Genomic DNA, 19,955 nt, shown 5'->3' with positions numbered 1-19,955 from the left:
CCGTTTATCGTGAGGAGCAGCGATCTCTGGACTTGGGAGGAGATATTGGACGGAAAAGGACCCTGGGCACAGCCTGGTGAATATCGACGCCCCAAAGAAGAACTGGAGGCGGCGAAAGCGGAGAGGCGCTGGTATGAAGAGGCAGCACGGCGACGCGGATGGAAGCCCGAGAGTCAGCCCCAAAAATGTATTGGGGGGGGGCTCACAGGGAGTATGGCTAAGCCAGGTAGGAGACCTGCGCAAACTTCCTGTGCTTACCGGGGGGCTAAAGAGACCGGGCAGGCACCGTGTTATGCTGTGGAGCGCACGGTGTCTCCAGTGCGGGTGCATAGCCCGGTGCGGTACATACCAGCTCCTCGTATTGGCCGGGCTAGAGTGGGCATCGAGCCAGGTAAGGTTGGGCAGGCTCGGTGCTCAAGAGCTCCAGTGCGCCTGCACGGTCCGGTCTATCCAGTGCCACCTCCACACACCAGTCCTCCGGTGGCAGCTCCCCGCACCAGGCTTCCTGTGCGTGTCCTCGGCCCAGTACCACCAGTGCCAGCACCACGCACCAGGCCTTCAGTGCGCCTCGCCTGTTCAGCGCTGCCAGAGCCTTTCTCCTCTCCAGCGCTGTCGGAGTCTCCCACCTGTTTAGCGCTGTCGGAGTCTCCCGCCTGTTTAGCGCTGTCAGAGCCTTCCTCCTCTCCAGCGCTGCCGGAGTCTCCTGCCTGTTCAGCGCAGCCAGAGCTGCCAGTCTGCATGGAGCAGCCAGAGCCGCCAGTCTGCATGGAGCAGCCAGAGCCGCCAGTCTGCATGGAGCAGCCAGAGCTGCCAGTCTGCATGGAGCAGCCAGAACTGCCAGTCTGCATGGAGCAGCCAGAGCCGCCAGTCAGCCAGGATCCGCCAGTCAGCCAGGATCCGCCAGTCAGCCATGATCTTCCAGATCCGCCAGTCAGCTAGAATCCGCCAGTCAGCCAGGATCCGCCAGTCAGCCATGATCTTCCAGATCCGCCAGTCAGCCAGGATCTTCCAGATCCGCCAGTCAGCCAGGATCCGCCAGTCAGCCAGGATCTGCCAGAACCACCAGCTAGCCAGGATCTGCCAGAGCCAACTACCTGCCTGAGCTTCCTCTCAGTACTGGGCTTCACCTCAGGGCTGAGCTTCCCCTCAGTCCCGAGCTTCCCCTCAGTCCCGAGCTTCCCCTCAGTGCCGAGCTTCCCCTCAGTCCCGAGCTTCCCCTCAGTCCCGAGCTTCTACCTCAGTCCCGAGCTGCCCCTCAGTCCAGTGGGGTCCTTGGTGAGGGTTATTAGGCCAAGGTCGGCGGCGAGGGTCGCCAATCAAAGGACGCGTTACAGGGGGACTAAGACTTGGTTGGAGTGGGGTCCACGTCCCGAGCCGGAGCCGCCACCGTGGACAGACGCCCACCCGGACCCTCCCCTATGGGTTTCAGTGTGCGGCCGTGAGTCCGCACCTTGGGGGGGGGTTCTGTCACGCCCTGGTCTTAGTATTTTGTGTTTTCTTTCTTTATTTGGTCAGGCCAGGGTGTGACATGGGTTTATTTTGTGGTGTGTTTGTGTATGGGGGTTTTTCGTAGGTTTTGGGATTGTGGCTTAGTGGGATGTTCTAGCAAGGTCTATGGTTGCCTGAGGCGGTTCTCAATCAGAGGCAGGTGATTCTCGTTGTCTCTGATTGGGAACCATATTTAGGCAGCCATATTCTTTGAGTGTTTCGTGGGTGATTGTTCCTGTCTTTGTGTTTGTTGTCACCAGATAGGCTGTTTAGGTTTTCTCACATTTATTGTTTTTGTTAGTTTATTCATGTATAGTTTTCTTCATTAAAAAACATGAATAACAATCACGCTGCATTTTGGTCCGCCTCTACTTCACCTAAAGAAAACCGTAACAGTCTCTCGCTCTTCTGCCAGAATTGTGCCCTGAGGGACATGATTGCATTAATTATGTTTAATCAATTTCCTATTCAAATCTAAATCTAATAATTTATTAGTCACATGCGCCGAACACAACAGGTTACCTTACAGTGAAATGCTTACTTACAAGTTAATAACCAACAATGCCGCTTTAAAAAAATATGGATAAGAATAAGAAATAAAAGTAACAAGTAATTAAAGAGCAGCAGTAAAATAACAATATCGGGACTATATCCAGAGGGGTACTGGTACAGAGTCAATGTGTGGTGGCACCAGTTAGTTGTGGTAATATGTATATGTAGGTAGAGTTATTAAAGTGACTGCATAGATGATAACAACAGAGAGTAGCAGTGGTGTAAAAGAGGGGGAGCGGTGAGCAATGCAAGTAGTCTGGGTAGCCATTTGATTACATGGTCATGAGTCTTATGGCTTGGGGGTAGAAGCTGTTTAGAAGCCTCTTGGACCTGGACTTGGCGCTCCAGTACCGCTTGCCGTGCGGTAGAAGAGAGAACAGTCTAGACCAGGGTGGTTGGAGTCTTTGACAATTTTTAGGGCCTTCCTCTGACACCGCCTCTTATAGAGGTCCTGGATGGCAAGAAGCTTGGCCCCAGTGATGTACTGGGCCATTCGCACTTCCCTCTGTCGTGCCTTGCGGTTGGAGGCCGAGCAGTTGCCATACCAGGCTTGTAACCTGTCAGGATGCTCTCGATGGTGCAGCTGTAGAACCTTTTGAGGATCTGAGGACCCATGCCAAATCTTTTCAGTCTCCTGAGGGGGAATAGGTTTTGTCGTGCCCTCTACACGACTGTCCTGGTGTGCTTGGACCATGCTAGTTTGTTCATGGACACCAAGGAACCTGAACCTCTCAACTTGCTCCACTGCAGCCCTGTCACTGAGAATGGGGGGCGTGCTCGGTCCTCTTTTTCCTGTAGTCCATAATCATCTCCTTTGTCTTGATCACGTTGAGGGAGAGGTTGTTGTCCTGGCACCACACCATACTCCCTATAGGCTGTCTTGTCATTGTCGGTGATCAGGCCTACAACTGTTGTGTCATCGGCAAACTTAATGATGGTGTTGGAGTCGTGCCTGTCCGTACAGTCGTAAGTGAACAGGGAGTAGCGGAGGGGAATGAGCACGCACCCCTGAGGGGCCCCTGTGTTGAGGATCAGCATGGCGAATGTGTTTTTACCTACCCTTACCACCTGGGGGTGGCCTGTCAGGAAGTCCAGGATCCAGTTGCAGAGGGAGGTGTTTAGTCCCAGGTTCCTTAGCTTATTGATGAGCTTTGAGGGCACTATGGTGTTGAACGCTGAGCTGTAGTCAATGAATAGCATTCTCACATAGGTGTTCCTTTTGTCCAGGTGGGAAAGGGCAGTGGGGAGTGCAATAGAGATTGCATCATCTGTGGATCTGTTTGGGCGGTATGCAAATTGGAGTGGATCTAGGGTTTCTGGGTTAATGGTGTTGATGTGAGCCCTGACCAACCTTTCAAATCACTTCATGGCTACAGACATGAGTGCTACGGGTCGGTAGTCATTTAGGCAGGTTACCTTAGTGTTTTTGGGCACAGGCACTATGGTGGTCTGCTTAAAACATGTTGGTATTACAGACTCGGACAGGGAGAGGTTGAAAATGTCAGTGAAGACACTTTCCAGTTGGTCAGTGCATGCTCGCAGCACACGTCCTGGTAATCCATCTGGCCCCGCGGCCTTGTGAATGTTGACCTGTTTAAAGGTCTTACTCACATCGGCTGCAGAGAGCGTGATCACACAGTCTTCTGGAACAGCTCTTCTGGAACAGCTAGTGCTCTCATGCATGTTTCAGTGTTATTTGCCTTGAAGCGAGCATAGAAGTAGCTCGTCTGGTAGGCTCGTGTCACTGGGCAGCTCTCGGCTGTGCTTCCTTTTGTAGTCTAATGGTTTGCAAGCCCTTCTTATAAGCTTCCGGGTTAGAGTCCCGCTCCTTGAATGCGGCAGGTCTAGCCTTTAGCTCATTGCGGATGTTGCCGGTAATCCATGGCTTCTGGTTGGGGTATGTACGTACATTCCCACATTGATGTCCTGTCAGAAAGGGGAAATCGCCTGGGTTACACAAGTCATGTCTCCAGAAAGGTGTTTGATGAAAATAGATTTCGGAGAGATTTGTGTGATGTTTAATTTCAGTAGACAAACAGTCAAATCCCTGACATTTTGGCCAGTGCTGGTAGTTAAATGGCAGTGAGAGCAGTCTAGGCAGGACAAGTCCATTCTAGGGGTTTTTCCCAAATGGCACCATGTTCCCTATATAGTGCACTTCTTTTGGTCAGGGCCCATGGGGAATAGGGTGCCATTTGGGACTTAACCTAGAAGTGATGCTGGTTTCAGCACATTCAAGGGAGAGATGAAAGGGTGAACGTCAGGAGTTCAGCAGGTTTTTTCCTAGTATTTGTGTGGCTGTTTAAACAATGACACTCATCTAAAGGGTGGTTGGATGGAGGGATAACATCTTAATTTCATCCCTTACTTTTATTCAACCTTTATTCCATGTGCATGGATTATAATGGGCTATTTTTCATAGCGTAATTGTTACTTTGACTGGGTCAAAACAAGAGAACAAAATACATCACCTCCACTGTCCAACATCATTCTATCACGACCTGGAAATGACCTCTATTGTTGTCCTCTCCACTCTCCGAAGTCAACTCTGGAGTCGACTCGTAATCTAAATGGATAGGGCCAGTCAATATGTTGTGTTCCCTCAAGCTCAGAAAGAACTCCCCCATTCAGGGCACAATTATAACACTGTTTCACAGCGCTAATTACAAATAAGTCCAGTCACTGCTCCTCTCCCTCCGTCACCCCGGTCACCACAATCACAGAGGCATATTCTGGGAGGTGTCACTGATGCTCTACGTGGGTGCTGTGGGGGAGGGATACGGAGGGGTGATGGGGCTCTGTTGTCAAAGATGGGGGACTATTTTTAGGGTTGTAACAGGGTCTGTGTGTGTTTGGGACACCCTCTGTTACATACCCTTGGACAGATGATTGGGGAAGAGCTATAGGGTTGTCTCAATGCTGAGGAGTGTGTGTGTGTGTGTGTGTGTGTGTGTGTGTGTGTGTGTGTGTGTGTGTGTGTGTGTGTGTGTGTGTGTGTGTGTGTGTGTGTGTGTGTGTGTGTGTGTTTTTCTCATTAACATATGGGCTCGCTCTGTGATGCCATGGTAACAGTTGCTATCAGCTCAGGTGTCCTCAAGTGAGGGAGAAGGGAGAGAGAGGACAGGGAAGAGAAGGAGAAGGAGGGGGTGGGAGAGCTGCCTGCAGCAGGGATGGCCACGCTTTCAGGTCTTGGCCAATCAGCTTTGTATTACTCAGACAATGGAAATGTAGAGTAAGAGGTGTTGAATAGATGAAGGTTTGAGGCATTGGGATCTGGGGGATGGAGGGTTGAGGCATGGGGAGCTGGGTGGATGAAGGGTTGAGGCATGGGGAGCTGGGTGGATGAAGGGTTGAGGCATGGGGAGCTGGGTGGATGAAGGGTTGAGGCATGGGGAGCTGGGTGGATGAAGGGTTGAGGCATGGGGAGCTGGGGGATGGAGGGTTGAGGCATGGGGCGCTGGGTGGATGAAGGGTTGAGGCATGGGGAGCTGGGGGATGAAGGGTTGAGGCATGGGGAGCTGGGTGGATGAAGGGTTGAGGCATGGGGAGCTGGGTGGATGAAGGGTTGAGGCATGGGGAGCTGGGGGATGAAGGGTTGAGGCATGGGGAGCTGGGTGGATGAAGGGTTGAGGCATGGGGAGCTGGTGGATGAAGGGTTGAGGCATGGGGAGCTGGGGGATGAAGGGTTGAGGCATGGGGAGCTGGGGGATGAAGGATTGAGGCATGGGGAGCTGGGGGATGAAGGGTTGAGACATGGAGGGTTGAGGCATGGGGTGCTGGGGGAGGTATGTGGGGATGAAGGGTTGAGGCATGGGGTGCTGGGGCGGATGAAGGTTTGAGGCATGGGGAGCTGGAAGGATGGAGGCTTGAGGCATGGGAAGCTGGGGGTGAAGGGGGAGGCATGGGAGGCTGGGGGGGGTAAAGGGTTGAGGCAAGGGGGAATTGTGGGATGGAGGTTTTGAGGCATGGGGAGATTTGGGGATGAAGGGGGAGGCATGGGAAGCTGGGGGGTGAACGGTTGAGGCAAGGGGGAACTGTGGGATGGAGGGATGAATGGGGTGAGGCATGGGGAGCTGGGGGATGAAGGGGTGAGGCATGGGGAGCTGGAAGGATGGAGGCTTGGGGCATGGGAAGCTGGGGGATTGAGGACCAGGGGGATGAAGTGGTGAGGCACTGGGAGCTGGGGGGATGATGGGTTGAGGCACAGGAAGCTGGGGGAGAAAGGTTGAGGCACGGGGGATGAAGGGTTGAAGTATGGGAAGCTGGGGGGATGAAGGGTTGAGGCACAGGAAGCTGGGGGAGAAAGGTTGAGGCACGGGGGATGAAGGGTTGAAGTATGGGAAGCTGGGGGATGAAGGGTTGAAGCACAGGGGAGCTTGGGGGAAGAAGGGTTGAGGCACGGGGAGCTTGGGGGATGAAGGGTTGAGGCACGGGAGCTGGGGGATGAAGGGTTGAGGCACGGGGAGCTTGGGGGATGAAGGGTTGAGGCACGGGGAGCTTGGGGGATGAAGGGTTGAGGCACGGGGAGCTTGGGGGATGAAGGATTGAGGCACGGGGAGCTTGGGGGATGAAGGGTTGAGGCACGGGGAGCTTGGGGGATGAAGGGTTGAGGCACGGGGAGCTTGGGGGATGAAGGGTTGAGGCACGGGGAGCTTGGGGGATGAAGGATTGAGGCACGGGTGTTGGGGGGATGAAGTGAAGGGCAGGTGAAAGACTGCTTCAAATCCTTTGGCTTTTCTGGATATTCAGAACAGATTTTTCTCAATCTGTGTAATAGTATATAGTGTATCTCTCAGGCCTGTGTGTGTTCCTGTTCTGTATGTTTTGGTTAATACAACATTGGAAAATAAATAGTGTGTGCAACAACATGTGTTCATGTTAACATCTCTGAGTAATTCGTATGCAAATCATCACATTTCCAATTGTATGTATAGATGTGTCAGGAACTGAAAGAGAGGGCCGTTTGTCGTTATTTCCATTGGTTTTTGAAGAGCGAAGCTATCTCGTGTCAAGATGGATTTCAAGGGTCTTCATTTCCTGTCCTCCATGTTTTTTCAACCCCTTCCTTTCCTCTTGTAAATACCAGACTGATTCACATCCTTTGCGAGGCTACCTCTTTTCCACCACCCCCCCTTTCACCAATTTGTTTTGTTGGCCACCACTGTCAGAAACTCAACGAGGGAGTGCACAAGCATTTGTCATGGGAACTTATGATGGTCTGTGGCAGTGGGATAATGGATGATACATCCATCCCCCCCAATCTCTGTAACGAAGGCTCGCTGTAGTTTAGGAAATTAAATATGTATCCTTATGTCTCCCTCCCCCTTCCATCTCTCACTCTTACTCTCCATTCCTATACAGATTGTCTTAATCTCCCCACTCTCTTTCTCTCTCTCAATTTCTCTCTCTACTCCTGCAGAGCTCCTTGCTTAGAGTCAGGGTTTACATTTCATCCCTGGGACTGGGTGGATACAGGGTTGGGGATTGGGACCATTGTGAGTGCAGTACAGGGACAATAGGAGCCTGAAGAGAGGAGAGGAGGGACTGAGACAGATAGGGGACTGGTGGCTAGTGTTCATGATGTCTGTCCCCCCCTGGATTGTGCTGTGCTGACATGCTTTAGAGGACGTCTAGAGCCCCCCTTCTCTCCTCAACTCATTGTTGCCCTTCACTCACCACACACAGACTGACACACCAACAGACAGAAACACACACACACACATTTCAAACATTACTCTATGTCTGCTCTGCTTGAAATTGATGAAACATAGACCAGTGGACACAGAGGGTCAGACCAATCAACAGCCTTCTTTCTGACAGCCTTCACACGATGGCTGAAAGTGAGCAGCAGTGAGTTTGGTAACAAAGAGACAAATATCTCACCCCCTGGATCTCAATCTTGGGTTGAACCGAGCACTATTGATTGTTCTGTGGATAAGACCAAAAGCAAACAGAGTGGGGGAGTGTATTGTCTGCTGTTGTCAACTCTACTCACATCATATCACACCTGCAGCTCTGCATACAGCAGTCCGGGGAGTGTCATGCAAATAGACTATTCTACTCACTTCTCCTTCTGCAATGCAGATAGAATACAGATTGAATTTAGAACTTGCCTCGTCTGCTACTGCAATAGCACCATTCTTACAACAAGAATGTCATCGACTGGTTTTTAATAACCCTACTGATTGGATATTCATATTTCTAATTTCATGATATGATATGATAAAGCCATATTTTGTGATGGCTGCGTTGGTTGTAGTTCCCCTGTGTGATTGTGCTTCGGGCTGGCGGAGCGATCCATTGTTTTAGTGCCTGACGGATTCATCAGTGGGCGCGTGGGACTATTTTTCCTCTGGTCACGTCAGGGTCATGACCCCTCATCTATCTAGGCATGCCGTGGTCTCCGGTAGACTATTACTCTCCTTTCTAAACTAGTCAGCATAACGCTATCCCCCACTCTCTCTCTCACTCTCTCCCACTCCTCCTTACCTCCCTCCCAATACCCCACTCCCCTCTCTCACTCTCTCCCACTCCTCCTTACCTCCCTCCCAGTTCCCCACTCCCCTCTCTCACTCTCTCCCACTCCTCCTTACCTCCCTCCCAATACCCCACTCCCCTATCTCCCTAGGTTTTTCTCCCTCCTTTCTTACTCCCTTGTCTCACACCTTGTAATGGTTTAGATACGGCAGACACAGAAACAAAGGAAGGAGAAATTGGAATACTGTGCTGCTGTGTCTTGTCACTTAGTTGAGTCGACGGTGAAGGTCGCTGGTTCCAATCCCTGAGCCAACTAGGTGAAAAATCAGTTGATGTGCCTTTGAGCAAGGAACTTAACCCTAATTGCTCCTGTAAGTCGCTCTAGATAAGAGCGCCTGCTAAATGACTCAAATGTGAATTTTTTTTTTTTCTTTAAGCCCATAATGTGTGTGTGAGGTGTATACTTTTGTTTCAAAGTAGATTTGTTTAAGACTACCAACAAACACTCTGTGTGACCCTGATTTAGCCCACTGCAGTAAAAGGTTAACCGCTCCCCACACACAGATCCATAACCCATGAGATATCCAGAAAACCCACATGAATGTTGAGATGATGTCCATTCCTATCCTAACATTAATTGTTGAGCCCATTACACAAGTGTATCTTTCCCAGCTGTGGACTGTGAGGTTGTGTAAGAAAGGATGCCGGCATGGTTCCCGATCCATGACAAAGGCATGACAACGTCTCAGTTATTTCCTGTGCTCCAGGCATTATTTCCTAAGTCCAGTCAGGTCGAGGCAAGATGACTTATGGCTGAATTACACTATAGGGCCAAGCCAAGCCAAACCTAGCAGAGCTGTAGTAGGCATACGTGTGTCAGGCATGATGGTCAGGTCCACACATCTCTACCTCCTTCTCCCAGGAGAGAGACATCCAGCCAGGGATTATTTGAACTACCTACCCCCTCCAGGCCTCAGGTTACCCAGCCCACACATCTAGAGTTACAACCTGTTGACATACACCCACAGGACCATGGCATCAGAGAGCACAGGCACATGCTTTTCAATACTTCTTTTGCTAACGGTAGGGTGTGTGTGCATGCGTACATCGTGTGTGTGTGTGCGTGCGTATATCTCTGTGCGTGTGTGTGTGTGTCTTTAACTGTACACTGTGTATGTGTGTGTAAAGGCATGAGACAGGCAGGCCTGGAGTGGCACCATTTTACATACAGAAACCTCATTTGAAAGCTCATCTCCCTAACGTTGTCCCAATATTCTCTGTGTTTTACTGCATTGTTTGTGTGAGTGACCTTGTGTTCTGGACGACACGTAGCTGTTGTGCAGAGAGAGCCGGCCGATTACATCAACTTGGCAGAGTGGGTGGAATTTTGTCTGGTTCTTTTCGGGACGTGAGATCGCAGAGCAGGGTAGTGTCCCAAATGCCACCATGTCCCCTATAAATTGCACTACTTTTGACCAGGGCCCATAGGGCACAACATTGGGAATTGGGTGCCATTTGGGATGCACCGGGAGAGCTTTAGTGTGGGAGGGGAGGAGGGAAGGACGAGGGGGAAGTGTGAAAGTTATTGATATTTAATACAGATAACAAAATAGGTTTAGGGGACAGAAATAATATCTACGAGATGTATCATAAATGGGATTTATAGATGATGAATAGGTATTGTGGTTTAGCTCTGTGTTAGAATAGTGTTGACTTGCCTGTCACAGTGACACCTCTACATCCCTGTCACTTGTCATAGCGAGACTGTTGCAGCTGGCCTGACCAAACCAATGGTCGAAACAAAACGGAAAAGTGTCCCAAAGTTGGTCGATATGTGTCCAGATCAATAGTTCCATTATCTCTCCGCACCATTGATTCCACAGTGAAGTTTAGCACCATTAAAAGGTTCTCAGCTAAACTGTGTGACATTGTCAGCAAACACAAAATGGGGTCTGAGATTGGATTGGATGCTGCTCTTTATGCTGTACCAGCACCACTTTAAATCCAGTCTAGTTACCCTGCTTTCTCTCCAGCTTGGTTTTTCCACTAGGGGAATTGGTTCTGGATGGAGTGTGTGTGTGTGTGTGTGTGTGTGTGTGTGTGTGGGGGGGAGCTATATTAAAGGCTATATAATGTCCCGTGGTAGCAGGGTCTTGTTTGTTTTCAGCTTGATTGAATAAGACACAGCAGAGTGGACTGGAAATCCCTGCTTTTTCCACCAGTCAGCTCAGTGCGGAGAAAGTAGCCAGTTTCCATGGAAACGCCTTAGCGAGATAAGCTTGTTTTGCAGCTCCTCTGTCTGCATGCATGTTGTGTGTGTGTGATCTCTCAGGAATCTGGTAGGAATGAGGATCTATTACGATCTGAATCTGGTAGGAATGAGGATCTATTAGGATCTAACTCAGTGTACTGGGGCCCAGGTGACCAGGGGGAGGAGCTGGCTGTCATTAGCAACGGTGCTCATGTTCTCTTTATTGTTTCGTCTCAGTTTACACACATTTCTTTCTCTCTATCCTTCCCTCTCTCCCATTCTCTCTCTCCTCTATCCCTCTCTTTCTCTTCAACTCTTTCATCTTTCTCTCTCCTCTCTCTTGTTCTCTCTCTATCCTTTCCCTTTTCTCTCACACTCCTCTCTCTCTCCTTCCCCTTTCTCTACCTATCTTCCCACCCTCTCCCTCATCTCCCCCTCTTTATCTTATACTCTCTGTTTACATAGTAGAAATGCAGTCAACTGTAGCTCCACACCCCTATTGGTGTCACTGTGGGGATAAACGTCTCCATGGTGATGATAAACTGGGTGAAAGGGCAGGCCCGAGGGGGTGGGGGGCAGGGGAGAAGTCTATAGACTCAAGGTGGTATTATTATGTTGTATAACACCTTAGCCAATGTGCTGGTGCTAGCTCTTTGGGGGTCTAGGGCCTAACATTAGGTCGGGTTACTGTAAAAGCACTTTGTGACAAACGTTGTTATTGAAAGGGCTATGGAAATATAATTTCATTGATTGATTGATACTAATTATTGTGAATTGTATGTGTTTCTCTCTATTTCCAGAACTCTCTGAAGAAGAGAGGTGCTCGGCCAAACAATAAGCCAGAGAAGAAGCCATCTGTCCAGGTAACTTAGACTAACAGAGACCTTCAATGTTTTTTCTACATTGAACAGCCAAAAGGAAAATCTCATATAGATTTGCAAACGACTCAACCAAAGAAACAGACTGCAGCTGCAGCAGTTTGTCTCCAGACACTCACCTCTGATTCTTACCTCAGCTATTGAACCCAAAGTCAGGACTAAAGTATTACAGTTACACTGATTGTTCTCGCTTTCACAATTTAGTCCCTAGTGGGAGTTGGGGAGGTAGTTGATGGGAGAGATGATTCACAGATAGCACTTCACAGTATTACTAGTTTGACATGACCAGCTCAGACTGTGCACATTCCTCTCTCTCTCTCTCTCTCTCTCAATTCAAAGGGAAACATATGTTTACATTGCCAAAGCAAGTGAAATAGACCATAAACAAACGTGAAATTAACAAGGGAAATAAACAATCAAAAAGAAACATGAAACATTACACACAAAAGTTTTAAAAGAAGTATGAAAGGGCATTCTGAATGTATTCAGACCCCTTCCCTTTATACAAATGTCTTTACGTTACAGCCTTATTGTAACAAAATAAATCATTAATCATCAATCTACACACAATACCACATAATGACAAAGCACATTTTTTGTAAATTTATTTAAAAAATAAAAAAACATGAATACCATATTTACATAAGTATTCAGACCGATATTGAGCTCTGGTGCATCCTGTTTTCATTGATCATCCTTTAGATGTTTCTACAACTTGATTGGAGTCCACCTGTGGTAAATTGAATTGATTGGGCATTATTTAGAAAGGCACACACCTGTCTATATAATGTCCTACAGTTGACAGTGCATCTCAGAGCAAAAACCAAGCCATGAGGTCGACGGAATTGTCCGTAGCGACCTGAGACAGGATTGTGCCGAGGCACAGATCTGGGGAAGGGTACCAAAAAAATGTATGCAGCATTGAAGGTCCCCAAGGACAATGTGGCCGCCATCATTCTTAAATTAAAGAAATTTGGAACCACCAAGACTCTTCTTAGAGCTGGCAGCCTAACCTTAACACAGCGTGCATCCAACCCGGAAGCCAGCCGCACCAATGTGTTGGAGGAAACACCGTACACCTAGCAACCTGGTCAGCGTGCACTGTGCCTGGCCCACCACAGGAGTCGCTAGCGCGCGATGAGACAAAGATATCCCTACCGGCCAAACCCTCCCTAACCCGGACGACACTAGGCAAATTGTGCGTCGCCCCATCGCCTTCCAGGTCGCGGCCGGCTGCGACAGAACCTGGGCTCGAACCCAGAGTCTCTGGTGGCACTGCGATGCAGTGTTCCTGTTTTGATTCATTTGATAAAGTGGGTTAGGTGTTCTCTATACCAAATTAGCTTACATCCTGAGTCTTTTTTCTTGTTTCACACCTGGTAGTTTGGTGGATGGGACTAACAGCACACTGTAACTTAGAGGGCAACCAGCGGGTCCATCTCCTCTATACCATGTTTCTTGTAGGATGCTAATTTATTTGATGATGTCTGGGTTCCTGCTCTTTAATCCAAAGGAAGACCTATATTCCGGGATAAGATAGTAAAAAATGTGTGTTCCATAGTGTTCGCTCTCGCTCTCTGTTCCTCCATTTCTGTGGGGATGAGGTTAATGCTTAATATCATATTATTGGAGTGCCACTGTGACATACTGTAATTGGTGTAAACCCTCTCCAGACTGTGTTTGATGTTCTGGGAAATAGCCCCATCACCAATAAAGTACACAACACATTATTTAATGGGTCTTCACCATTTTGAGTCAGTTGGTTAAATAATAGCGGGTGTTTAATATTCAAAATAGCTTATGTCTTTTATAAATACACCAATGTACCTCAATGCCCCCAGCTAGCAAACATTACACTGTAATATAGTATGCATGACTCCCCAGTGTTGCATCAACCTATCCCACTTTGCCCCCAAAAAATCCATAGCATTGGTCTAAATATTTGAAAGGGTTAATATGAGGATGTCAGATGAGTTTAAGCCAGAAAGAAACTCCCACACATTTTTTTTTTTTTTTTTTTTTGTAATTTTGGCCTCGCAATCTTTCTCTCTCGGTCTCTCTCTCTGTGGTATGTGAAAGGATATATTGTCATTGTGTGTGTGAGTCAGTGTGTTGTCAGTGTTCCTAACAGCTGGTCTCTGTGCCTCTCTGGGGCCAGCAGGAGGACAACTCTGACCTCAAGTGCCAGCTCCATTTTGCCAAGGAGGAGTCCGTTCTCATGTGCAAGAAGCTGACCAAGATGGCTAAGGACAGCGAGGCAATGCGGGAGGAGCTGGCCAAGTACCGCTCGGTCTACGGCGATGTGGACGCCTCACTCACCGTGGAGGAGGTCAACGACTCACCCCACACCCGCGAGGCCGAGGTTAGAGTTCACCTGAAGCTGGTGGAGGAGGAAGCCAACCTGCTGAGCCGGCGTATCGTGGAACTAGAGGTGGAGAACCGTGGCCTACGGGCCGAGATGGACGACATGAAGGGCCAGGAGCTGCCTCCAGGGCTGGGGCTGGGAGGCATGGGAGGCCCTGGAGGAGGTGGTCTGGATAACGTGATGGAGCTCCAGAGGCACCTGCAGTTTGTGGAGGAGGAAGCGGAGCTGCTGCGGCGCTCGCTGTTGGAGATGGAGGAGCAGAACAAGCTGCTGATGAATGAGATCAACCGCTACAAGTCGGAGCTGCCGCTGACGTTGGACCCAAACCAGGATGACTCCTCGTCCATCTCTCTCCTGGAGGATGGTCATGGTGGGGGAGCTCTCATCAGCACCGAGGCCCCCCAGGAGGAGCTGCTGCAGGCCGCCAGGCTCCAGATCGGGGAGCTGAGCGGCAAAGTGAAGAAGCTCCAGTACGAGAACCGTGTGTTGCTGTCCAACCTGCAGCGCTGCGACCTGGCCTCCTACCACAGCTCTTCTAGGCCCACCCTGGAGACCGACGCTGAGGCAGGGGACTCGGCCGAGTGCCTCCCCAGCCAAGCGTGCCGGGAAGGCCCCATCGGAGGGGAGAACAAGCCCCTGGAGGAGAAGGAGAAGAAGACGTCAACGGGGGTTCCCATTCACCTGCACGGTAACGTCCCCCTGGGGCTGAATGACCATGAGGCCCTGCTGGCCATGAGGGACCAGGCCCGCCTCATCTCTACAGCCATCCAGCTGCTGACCGCTTCTGATTCCAACTGCCCCTCCCTCTCCCTCTACCGCAAGATCTCCTCCAACTCCTCCGGGGAGACTGCAGAGCCCTGTGTCCCAGAGAAGAGCCAGCAGTCCCAACCCTCGGAGCTCCAGGACCTGCCCCTGGTGGAGGCTCTGACGGGCAGGCTGCGAGCACTGCACACCCAGCTCCAGGCCTTCGTGAAGCGAGTGGAGAGCCTTGGCAGCGCCCCTCCTGGGAGGGAGCAGGTGGAAGTGGCATCCCCCCTGCCTCTACTGTCCGAAGCTGGAGACTCCGTGGTGGATACGCCCTCTGCCTCACACCCCTGCCCTCCAGACGACCAGGCGGGTGAGATCACTGCAGGGCAGAAGGTAAGAATGAACACCCTCCTCCTCTTCCCACCACTCATTTATTATTGATTTTGTTTCTTTCCTTTTCTTTCATATGCTCCTTTTTTGTAGCAAGGCTATTATTTCTGTTCCGTTTGCTCCCACCCCTTCCCAGCTCACACTATGGTTTCTCCCTGCCGGCACACATGACATGACACGCATGCTGCTTTGATGCCTTATAACCTGTTATAGATGCTACATAGAGCTCAAGGCTCAAATGGAGACACCACTGTGCTGCATGACAACTAGAATGATAAAGAAATCATAGAAGCCATAAGCCACCATCTATTTACACACATCAAAATACAACTTGCATATCCAAGTAAATGCACTCTAGTAAAGTTGGTTCTATGCTTAGAGTTAAGCTCCATTAGAGGCCAACTGAGTCCCAACCCCATCCGCTCTCTCCCCCCGTCCCTCCCTCTCTCACCCCCATCCCCCCGTCTCTCCCTCCCCATCTCATCACTCCCTCTCTCACCCCGTCTCTCCTTCTCTCAACACGTCTCTCCCGCTCTCAAAACGTCCCTCCCTCTCTCAACCCGTCTCTCCCGCTCTCAACCCGTCCCTCCTTCTCTCAATCCGTCCCTCCCTCTCTCACCCCATCTCTCCCTCTCTCACCCCGTCTCTCCCTCTCTCACCCCGTCTCTCCCTCTCTCACCCCGTCTCTCCTTCTCTCACCCCGTCTCTCCCTCTCTCACCCCGTCTCTCCTTCTCTCACCCCGTCTCTCCTTCTCTCACCCCGTCTCTCCTTCTCTCACCCCGTCTCTCCTTCTCTCCTCTCTCCCCCCGTCTCTCCTTCTCTCACCCCGTCTCTCCCTCTCTCACCCCGTCTCTCCTTCTCTCACCCCGTCCCCTCCCTCTCTCACCCCGTCTCTCCCTCTCTCACCCCGTCCCTCCCTCTCTCACCCCGTCTCTCCCTCTCTCACCCCGTCTCTCCCTCTCTCTCCCCTCTCCCTCTCTCTTTCACCCCCGTCTCTCCCTCTCTCACCCCGTCCCTCCCTCCCCCTCTCTCTCACCCCGTCCCTCCCTCTCTCTCTCCCTCTCTCACCCCGTCTCTCCCTCTCTCACCCCGTCTCTCCCTCTCTCACCCCCCTCCCTCTCTCTTTCACCCCGTCTCTCCTTCTCTCACCCCGTCTCTCCTTCTCTCACCCCGTCTCTCTCCTCTCTCCCCCGTCTCTCCTCTCTCACCCCGTCTCTCCTTCTCTCACCCCGTCTCTCCCTCCCACCCCGTCTCTCCTTCTCTCACCCCGTCTCTCCTTCTCTCACCCCGTCCCTCCCTCTCTCACCCCGTCTCTCCTTCTCTCACCCCGTCTCTCCTTCTCTCACCCCGTCTCTCCTTCTCACACCCCGTCTCTCCCTCTCTCACCCCGTCTCTCCCTCTCTCACCCCTCTCCTTCTCTCACCCCGTCTCTCCTTCTCTCACCCCGTCTCTCCCTCTCTCACCCCGTCTCTCCTTCTCTCACCCCGTCTCTCCTTCTCTCACCCCGTCTCTCCCTCTCTCACCCCGTCCTCCTTCTCTCACCCCGTCTCTCCTTCTCTCACCCCGTCTCTCCTTCTCTCACCCCGTCTCTCCTTCTCTCACCCCGTCTCTCCTTCTCTCACCCCGTCTCTCCCTCTCTCCTCTCTCCGTCTCTCCTTCTCTCACCCCGTCTCTCCTTCTCTCACCCCGTCTCTCCTTCTCTCACCCCGTCTCTCCTTCTCTCACCCCGTCTCTCCCTCTCTCACCCGTCCGTCTCTCCTCCTTCTCTCACCCCGTCTCTCCTTCTCTCACCCCGTCTCTCCTTCTCTCACCCCGTCCCTCCCTCTCTTACCCCGTCTCTCCTTCTCTCACCCTGTCTCTCCCTCTCTCACCCCGTCCCTCCCTCTCTCACTCCTCACCCCGTCTCTCCTTCTCTCACCCCGTCCCTCCCTCTCCCCCGTCTCACCCCGTCTCTCCTTCTCTCACCCCGTCTCTCCTTCTCTCACCCCCCCGTCCCTCCCTCTCTCACCCCGTCTCTCCTTCTCTCACCCTGTCTCTCCCTCTCTCACCCCGTCCCTCCCTCTCTCACCCCGTCCCTCCCTCTCTCACCCCGTCCCTCCCTCTCTCACCCCGTCTCTCCCTCTCTCTCCCCGTCTCTCCCTCTCTCACCCCGTCCCTCCCTCTCTCACCCCTCCCTCCCTCCCTCTCTCCCCTCTCCCTCCTCTCTCTCTCCTCCGTCTCTCCTTCTCTCACCCCGTCCCTCCCTCTCTCCCCGTCCCCGTCTCTCCCTCTCTCACCCCGTCTCTCCCTCTCTCACCCCCCTCTCTCTCTCCTCTCTCACCACGTCTCTCCCTCTCTCACCCCGTCCCTCCCTCTCTCACCCCGTCTCTCCCTCTCTCACCCCGTCTCTCCTTCTCTCACCCTGTCTCTCCCTCCCACCCCGTCTCTCCTTCTCTCACCCCGTCTCTCCTTCTCTCACCCCGTCTCTCCTTCTCACACCCCGTCTCTCCTCCCCATCTCATCACTCCCTCTCTCACCCCGTCTCTCCTTCTCTCAACACGTCTCTCCCCCGCTCTCAAACGTCCCTCCCTCTCTCAACCCGTCTCTCCCTTCTCTCACCCCGCTCTCAACCCCCGTCCCTCCTTCTCTCAATCCGTCCCTCCCTCTCTCACCCCATCTCTCCCTCTCTCACCCCGTCTCTCCCTCTCTCACCCCGTCTCTCCCTCTCTCCCTCTCTCACCCCGTCTCTCCCTCTCTCACCCCGTCTCTCCTTCTCTCACCCCGTCTCTCCTTCTCTCACCCCGTCTCTCCTTCTCTCACCCCGTTCTCCTCTCTCACCCCTCTCTCTCTCCTTCTCTCACCCCGTCTCTCCCTCTCTCACCCCGTCTCTCCTTCTCTCACCCCGTCTCTCCCTCTCTCACCCCGTCTCTCCCTCTCTCACCCCGTCTCTCCTTCTCTCACCCCGTCTCTCCCTCTCTCACTCCGTCTCTCCTTCTCTCACCCCGTCTCTCCTTCTCTCACCCCGTCTCTCCTTCTCTCACCCCGTCTCTCCTTCTCTCACCCCGTCTCTCCCTCTCTCTCCCTCTCTCACCCGTCCCTCCCTCTCTCACTCCGTCTCTCCTTCTCTCACCCCGTCTCTCCTTCTCTCACCCCGTCTCTCCTTCTCTCACCCCGTCTCTCCTTCTCTTACCCCGTCTCTCCCTCTCTCACTCCGTCTCTCCTTCTCTCACCCCGTCTCTCCTTCTCTCACCCCGTCTCTCCTTCTCTCACCCCGTCTCTCCTTCTCTCACCCCGTCCCTCCCTCTCTCACCCCGTCTCTCCTTCTCTCACCCCGTCTCTCCTTCTCTCACCCCGTCTCTCCTTCTCACACCCCGTCCCTCCTCTCCCTCCCCATCTCATCACTCCCTCTCTCACCCCGTCTCTCCTTCTCTCAACACGTCTCTCCCTCTCTCACCCCGTCTCTCCCTCTCTCACCACGTCTCTCCCTCTCTCACCCCGTCCCTCCCTCTCTCACCCCGTCTCTCCCTCTCTCACCCCGTCTCTCCCTTCTCTCACCCTGTCTCCCTCTCTCTCTCTCACCCCGTCTCTCCTTCTCTCACCCCGTCTCTCCTTCTCTCACCCCGTCTCTCCCTCTCTCACCACGTCCCTCCCTCTCTCACCCCGTCTCTCCTTCTCTCACCCCGTCTCTCCTTCTCTCACCCCGTCTCTCCTTCTCTCACCCCGTCTCTCCCTCTCTCACCACGTCCCTCCCTCTCTCACCCCGTCCCTCCCTCTCCCCCCTCTCACTGCATGGGCACCATGACCGCTGCTTTCTTCACTTGTTTCCCTTTCCCTTTCTTCCTCTCTTCTTTCACTCCTTTGATTATGTTAATCCCCTCTCCTACACTCTCCTCTTACGGTCCTTCACTCCCACCCCCATCCCCCAACCCTCCAGCCGTCGCTCGTACTTCTCATCATTGTTTTGGTTCTGTTCTCCACTCTGTCCTACGCCACTCTGACAAAGCTGTTTTTCCTTTACATACTTTTATTTGTCCTGTGAGGTTCATTTTTTATTTTCAATGTGTCTTGCGGATCTTCCATTTTGGTTGTATTGTTTTGTTTTCGATTCCCTCTCTCCCTACCATATGTCTCCCCTCATCTTCTTCCTTCCCTTTCCTCTGTTCCTCTTTCCCTCTTTTTATTATTTTGTTTCATTTTTATTCATTAACTTGCCCATGCATGCAGCAGCCCGACTTTAGGGACCAATCAGAGCGCGAAGTGAAAGGTCAGGAGGAGGAGGAGGGTGACAGCCACATTGACAACAACAAGAACCAGGTTAAACAGGAGACGGACACAGCCCTGGTAGGTCACTGCTATAGAACAGTCTAAATACACACACGCACGCACGCACACACACACACACACACACACACACACTGTGCACTCCTTGATGGCCCAAACATCGCCTCCCTCGTTCTTTCATGTGATAGATAGTGGGGGAATCAGGTTGGAATCACACTGCAGTAAACACAATGACATCAGCTCTTGAAGTGAGCAGAGGAAGTGTCTGCTGCTCAGTGTTCGTTTGACCTTTCCGTAGCAGGTCTCCTTGGAAACCTGGGCTGTGAGGGAGGGGCAACTGCAGAAGCAATGAATAGAGCAGAGAGCAACACAATCGCCACAGCCCGCTCTCCTGTTACAGGATATACAATGTTGCTTTTATAATATGTCATGAAAGGGAAGGTTTCTCTCTGGGCTGTACTGTAGCACATAATCAGTTAGTCATCTGAACACACACTCCCTAACTGTGAGAACTAGAGAAACTCATTGTTGCTGTCAGTAGGCTGG

The 19,955-nt window shown here is 51.9% G+C and overlaps 1 protein-coding gene across 5 annotated transcripts in view; it reads left to right on the top strand.

Annotated features, from left to right (window-relative positions):
- The window catches only part of LOC112222093 (protein SOGA1), a 73,818-nt gene that overhangs the window by 33,691 nt on the left and 20,172 nt on the right, over positions 1–19,955 (top strand). For 2 of the 5 annotated variants that reach the window (XM_024384698.2, XM_024384695.2), the window contains exons 4-6: positions 11,569–11,631; positions 13,805–15,151; positions 19,353–19,469. In XM_024384698.2, the coding sequence (XP_024240466.1) occupies positions 11,569–11,631; positions 13,805–15,151; positions 19,353–19,469 (1,527 nt within the window). The remainder of the gene's footprint in view (positions 1–11,568; positions 11,632–13,804; positions 15,152–19,352; positions 19,470–19,955) is intronic. The other 3 variants (XM_024384697.2, XM_024384696.2, XM_024384699.2) reach the window with 3 other exon arrangements.

This window comes from Oncorhynchus tshawytscha, linkage group LG22 (assembly GCF_018296145.1).
Source record: "Oncorhynchus tshawytscha isolate Ot180627B linkage group LG22, Otsh_v2.0, whole genome shotgun sequence".
In the NCBI taxonomy this organism is placed as follows: domain Eukaryota; kingdom Metazoa; phylum Chordata; class Actinopteri; order Salmoniformes; family Salmonidae; genus Oncorhynchus; species Oncorhynchus tshawytscha.
Note: the sequence above shows the minus strand (reverse complement) of the source record. Positions and strands in the feature narration are given on the sequence as shown.